Source organism: Cryptomeria japonica, chromosome 8 (assembly GCF_030272615.1).
Source record: "Cryptomeria japonica chromosome 8, Sugi_1.0, whole genome shotgun sequence".
Taxonomy (NCBI): domain Eukaryota; kingdom Viridiplantae; phylum Streptophyta; class Pinopsida; order Cupressales; family Cupressaceae; genus Cryptomeria; species Cryptomeria japonica.
The window spans coordinates 631,864,054-631,870,210 of record NC_081412.1 but is presented as its reverse complement, the minus strand read 5'-3'; the positions used below and the strand labels follow the sequence as shown (position 1 = coordinate 631,870,210).

The window sequence follows — 6,157 nt, the reverse complement described above, 5'->3', positions numbered from 1 at the left end:
ATTAAATCTTGGTTCGTGTGTTAATAGAGAATCCATTAACTCATCTACTAATAACTGTGACAAATCTTTTGATTCTTCAATTGCTACAACTATAGAGTCAAATTTACTAGGCAAGCTCCTGAGAATTTTTTCAATCACCTTTTGATCTCTTAATTCTTCTCCATTAGATCTAATTTGATTCACAACATTCAATACTTGATTCATAAATTGGTCTACAGACTCAGATTCTTTCATTTGCAAATTTTCAAAATTTCTCCGAAGAGATTGTAATTTAGCCACTTTCACCTTTGTATTACCTTGATACGCTGTCTCTAGAGTCTTCCATACTTTCTTGGATCTTGTTGCTGCCGAAACCTTAGGAAAGATTGACTCATCCATTGCTTGCTGAATTAAAAATAGGGTTTTTGCATCCTTTTTTCTATTATCTTTAAGCTGATCTTTTTTTGCTTGTTGTAATCTCTGATAAGCTGCATCATCTTGTGGTTCTGCAAAGCCTTTCTCTACCAAATCCCAAATATCTTGTGAGCAAAACAAAGTCTTCATTTTAATTGCCCAAAACTCATAATTCTTACCATTGAAGATTGGAATTTGAGGCTGAATTTGAGTATTATTTGTTGCCATGACTTGCTACAGCAATCTCCTTTCTCTATCATAAAATTCTGCACCAAAAAATAATTTAGATCTGCAAAAAACTTTTAACCTTAACTTTGATACCAAATTTGAAGGAAGAGATCAAAATAGAAACAGAAAACAAAACAATAAATCCATGCTTCAGCACAAAAACAGATTGCTACTGCATTGAGATAAAATCAAATCTTTTATTGATAATACATTAAATCGATTACAATCATTCTTTTATTTATAGAAGATTTGAAATACTTCTAGAATATCTATCTACTAGTTTTACGGTAGAAGCTGTGCATGCGTGAAGGATAGAAAAACTGACTTTTGAAACTGTGCATGCGTCGAGAATAGAAAAACTGACTTTTTGCAAAATAAAGAAATTACTAAATTTAATTTTATTTGTCTGCTTGATGAAAGAAAACTAACTGCATGAGTTTGCATTATTTGCATGAGGCGAAGAAGAGGAAATTAACGTCTTCTAACATTTGGCTCGACTCCAATAGTTTAAGCGGCCTCATTTCCCTCTCCGTATTCGATAATCTCACTAGACTTAATGACCTGTATCTTTCTTACAATCACTTAACTGTAAACATTGACTCAACATGAATTCCGCAGTTCAAGCTTTCCTCTTTGGGACTAGGCTCTTGCAATTTAGATAGAATTCCATCGTTTCTTGTGACCCAATATGACTTGACGGATCTGGACCTATCTGCTAACAGTATCCAAACAAATATTCCATCTTGGATATGGAACTTACCCAGTCTTTCTAATTTGAACCTTAGTTGTAATCAGTTAACAGGGTCATTGCCATCTAGACTAACCTTACCCAAGTATTTTGGCTATCTAGATTTGCACAATAATAGCTTAAAAGGTGCTCTTCCTCTTCCTCCTGCTCGTGCTGCTCTACTGGATCTGTCGATGAATCAGTTTAATCGCTCTATTCCTACTGATATTGGTGCATATATTCAAAGTACAGAGTTCTTATCCTTGTCGAGGAATAATCTCAGTGGAGCGATTCCAGAATCTATTTGCACTCCATATTTGCAGGTTCTTGACCTTTCAAATAATACGCTGAGCAGTGTCATTCCTCCTCATTTAACCAAGAATTGTTCTTCTCTAAGTGTTTTAGATTTGGCGGAAAATCATCTGGAAGGTAAATTGCCAACAGAATGGGGCAACATTACAAAGATTCATACATTGAAGCTCAATGGTAATCATTTGAGAGGAGTTATTCCCTCATCCATTTCAGAAGGCCGATCTCTGCAAGTATTGGATTTGGGAAATAATGATTTGGAAGGCACCTTTCCCCACTGGATTGGAAAGCTATTACAACTGCATGTGTTCGTCTTAAGGTCTAATCATTTTCATGGCAGTATCCCACTCCTGGTAATTGGCATTCCGAATCTTCAAATTCTGGATCTTTCTGGCAACCACCTTTCGGGAGCTATTCCAAGCAACCTTACAAATCTGCTTGCAATGGTCAATGCATCGCAGAATAATTCAAACCATCTCGAAGAATACAGTTCAACTGGTGCTACATATACAAATCAGATTAAAATTTCCTGGAAAGGTTGGGATGTTGAATTTGTGAAAGTTCTTTTCATTCTTAAATGCATTGATCTTTCAAACAACTTCTTATCTGGGAGCATTCCTCCCAAAATGGGATCCGTTCAAGGCTTGATAGCCCTTAAACTTTCAAGGAATCATCTCAGTGGCCGAATCCCAAAAACATTGGGACGCATGGATCAGCTAGAGTCTCTAGACCTCTCGCTAAATAGGCTGAATGGCAACATTCCATTAGAACTTGAGTTGCTGAGTTATTCGCAGTTCTTGAATCTATCTTATAACATGCTTGATGGAAAAGTACCCCACGGGGGGCAGTTTCTAACGTTTGGGTAGTCGTCCTACTTAGGCAATCTTAAGCTAAGTGGGATTCTATTTACCAATATAACCTTCTGCAACAACTCTTCTGTTTCTGGCAACTGCACAAGTATTGAGAGAATTGGTGAAGCAGAGAATTCAGATGGTGAAATGATAGGATGGGCAATCGGACTTGGATTGAGTTATGGTTTGGGATTCTCTATTGTGATTGGAATATTGACTTTGAATAAGAGGGCGAGAAGGAGAGCCTTCAATTTGTATGACGTTGTAATTTTAGCTCTCGATCGGTGTATAAGAGGGAATAGATAAAAGTAAATAGCATTGTATAGAGGGTTTTGTTAGTATATGGAGTAAGTTTTCTGTTAGTGTAGGGACACAAAATTTAATAAGCATAAGGCGAGCAAGAAATCGTTGGTGTTTCTATGATGTATACATTGCGAGGCGTAATATAGGTAATTTCATAAATTTATGTGATTTTAACTATTTTAGTACAAAGTTTCTTTTTCCCTTCCTTAAAAGTCTCTTTACATTTTTACTTTTATTACTTTTAACTTAATATGTCAAATGAAATAAAAATTAAAAATCTTATTTTTTATTGTAAATATGTAATTATAGTACCTTATTTTATTTTCTTAGTAAATTGTTAGATTTTCATTTAAAGATTTATTAATTACTTGTTATTATAGATCATTTAAATTTTCATCAATAATTATCAATTCAAGAATTCAAGAATACAATATTGACCACCTAATATATTTTATAATTGGTTTTTGTGAATTAAATTATGCAAAATAGTTTTGAAGATCAACATTTTAGATCATACACCATTATCTCTTTTTAGTATGAGAATAATAGCTTCAAACTATTCTACACAATTTGATCTAAAATAATATCAAAAATTTAAATATGAATTATGAAAACATAATATTTCACTTAATTCATATTACTATTTAAAAAAATAAACACAATCATTTGAATTCAATTTCAATTATTTTTGTATAATGTTTAGTAGAAAAACTAGCCTCTTATTATAAATACCTTACTTTTATGAAATTTGAAAATAAAATGAAATCCATAAGGTTCCTTCTTATCCTCATATCTATGGGGATATTGATCTTAATAACCCCTTGCAAGAGTCTAGTGAGATCGAACTAGGTAGCTTACATTGGTTTCAACACTTGGATTGTGAAGCTCTTCTGTAAATAGGTGTTATCTTTCACAAGTTTATGAGAATCTCATATGGAATTGTCTTAAGAGGGCCTCTAATCTTTCTCCCTTGTATTCTAAGTCTTCCAAGGATGTGTCTATGGTAAAGGACAACAAACTAGTGTCTAATGTGCGTACGAAGTCTACTGAGTTTATTCTTGTAAGAGCTTTGAATAAAGTAAAAAATGTTGTTTGAAAGAGGAAAGGTTTATCTAAAGGATATTTTAATAATATATTTGATGCTTTAGAATTTTTTATTGACATGAATTTAAATGTGCTAGGTAAAATTCTAGAAATATCTACTTTGCATCCTTCTTCTTTTGTTGTTGATGCATCTATGGAACCCCTGACTCCTTCTAGTGTGCATGTTCTTACTAGGATACTAATCATCAAATGTCTGCTCCTTCCAAAGATGACTTGGTGGATTCCTTCAAATCCATATATTGCTTATTTTGTAGTTGTTCCCTTTAGTGATCCTACTTATACTTTACCTAATGATTGTAGGATGGTTCATGCAAACTAGAATCTCAAGAAAAAAATTCCTCTTCCTTTGGGTCTTTAGTAGTAGAATCTCAAAAAAGATACTTTGGACAAGAATAGTAAGGTTGGGAGGAAAAGTTATCAAAATAAAGTAAAGTTACACTGGATGAAGCTTTAGTAGAATTGGATGATGTTCATCCTCTAGACTTGCATTTCATTGACTCCCACTAATGATTATTCTTTCATGGAATGCAAGGGTTTGGGTAGCACCTCCTATCAAACATTTTTTTGCAATCTTGTTCACCTTCATGAGATGGTTATTTTGTTCCTTCAGGAGACTAAAATTTTTTGTGGATGAAGATATAAAGTCTTTCTTTCACTTTTTCAAAGGGATGTTAATGTTTGTATGTGGGAGCGATAAGGGAAAAAGGAGTGGCCTCATCAAATTACTTCTATATTTTTCATTGCTTCCAAGAGCTTACTATCCTTGGTGGACAAATATTTTTCTTCTAGTGATCTCATTCTTCTTTCTGACATTAATGCACCAACATATTTTTATGATAAGGTTAGGTTATGGTCTAATTTATATCTTGTGCACTCTTTGTTTGTTTCTCTTCTATGGATTCTAGATGAAGAATTTAATTCTATTATGTCTCTTGAAGATATTCTTAGAGGTCCTAGTTGACTAGATCAATCTTTTATCTTTTTTCAAAACAATATTTATTTTCTCAATCTTGTGGATGTTAATCTTAGTGGTGCTTCTTTAACTTGAGTAATTGTCATTCTTTCGATTCAATTTCTAAAAGAAGAGATCATTTTTTTTTCCTTCTTATTACATTTGTGATAAGTGTCTGACAACTTTTGAAAAGGGTAAGTGCACAAAGTTGAGTCCCACTTTGGGGGAAGTGTGTGCACTAGGAAGTGTGCTACTAGGAATCGGGGCCCATCATTTAATAAACGAGGCCCCATTATGCTTCGGGGACCTGAGGAAAAAATAAAAAGTAGGGCCCCATTGTTAATGGGCCCCATTTAGAAACACAACGGGTCCCCATTATTTAAGTCAAAAAAATAACGAGGCCCCATTTACATAATGTGTACCCGTTATTTAAGTCAAAAAAATAATGAGGCCCCATTTACAAAATGGGGACCTATTTATTAAAACGTGTGCCCATTTCTTAAATTTTGAAAATGGAGCCTACCATGTGTGTTCGGTTTTGGTTCAGTAAAGGCATGGAATGCCCAACCATTAGCCTTGGACCTGCTAGTACAAGGTTGTATCAATGACATGATGAAATACTGACTTCTGGGATATGTTTGATGCCCATTATCATAGAGTTTTTCAACAAAATTAAAACCCATTTTAAATTACACTATGTAGATTCTGAATATACAATTTTTTTGAAGATTTGATTTTTTTTCTATTTTTTAATTAATTTGTACTAAATTTGGTCCATTAACTTGAAATATTAGGTTATCTTGTTTATTTAATTACTTTTTTGTTTTAATGTTTTTTGAAAAAAAATTATATGTCATCAATCTACACAAAATTATTTTCAATTTAAAAAGAAAAATTCAAAAAATGATAAGTGTAGGTCAAATTATGTGGGTCGTACATGACAAGTTTTTAAAATGACAATTAGGGCCACTAGAAAATTAATAAAGAATAAAATATTCAAAAAAATAAAAAAATATGCTTATCAATCTTTAGTGTGTTACAAATCGTTTCCCAAGAGGGTTTGAAAAGAAACTTTTATTTGTTTCAAATAATGTGGGTCGTACACGTGCATGGTATGGTCTTGAAACATGCATTTTTAAAAAGTGGTTTTTAAGAAATCCCTTTTGAAAGTCAATTTATATTATCTAGGTATTAAAATAAATTACATATTTGGAAACTATACTACGAGTGATATATTTTGTATTACTGATTTTTTTCAAGCTTCAATCTCAAAGTGCTTCAAATTTTCAT

The 6,157-nt window shown here is 32.8% G+C and overlaps 1 protein-coding gene across 1 annotated transcript; it reads left to right on the top strand.

Annotated features, from left to right (window-relative positions):
- The first annotated feature begins 1,053 nt into the window (after nt 1–1,053).
- LOC131043832 (receptor-like protein EIX2) lies at nt 1,054–2,523 on the top strand. The gene is made up of 2 exons (XM_059210608.1): nt 1,054–1,152; nt 1,240–2,523. Exons 1-2 carry the CDS (start codon nt 1,054–1,056, stop codon nt 2,521–2,523), a joined length of 1,383 nt encoding a protein of 460 aa, XP_059066591.1.
- The last annotated feature ends 3,634 nt before the right edge of the window (nt 2,524–6,157 follow it).

Bases quoted from the DNA above. Each gene is read 5' to 3' on its own strand.
- LOC131043832 (XM_059210608.1), top strand. From the start codon at position 1,054: ATGAGTTTGCATTATTTGCATGAGGCGAAGAAGAGGAAATTAACGTCT. The intron at 1,153-1,239 runs GTATTCGATAAT...TGAATTCCGCAG, and splicing joins GCGGCCTCATTTCCCTCTCC to TTCAAGCTTTCCTCTTTGGG.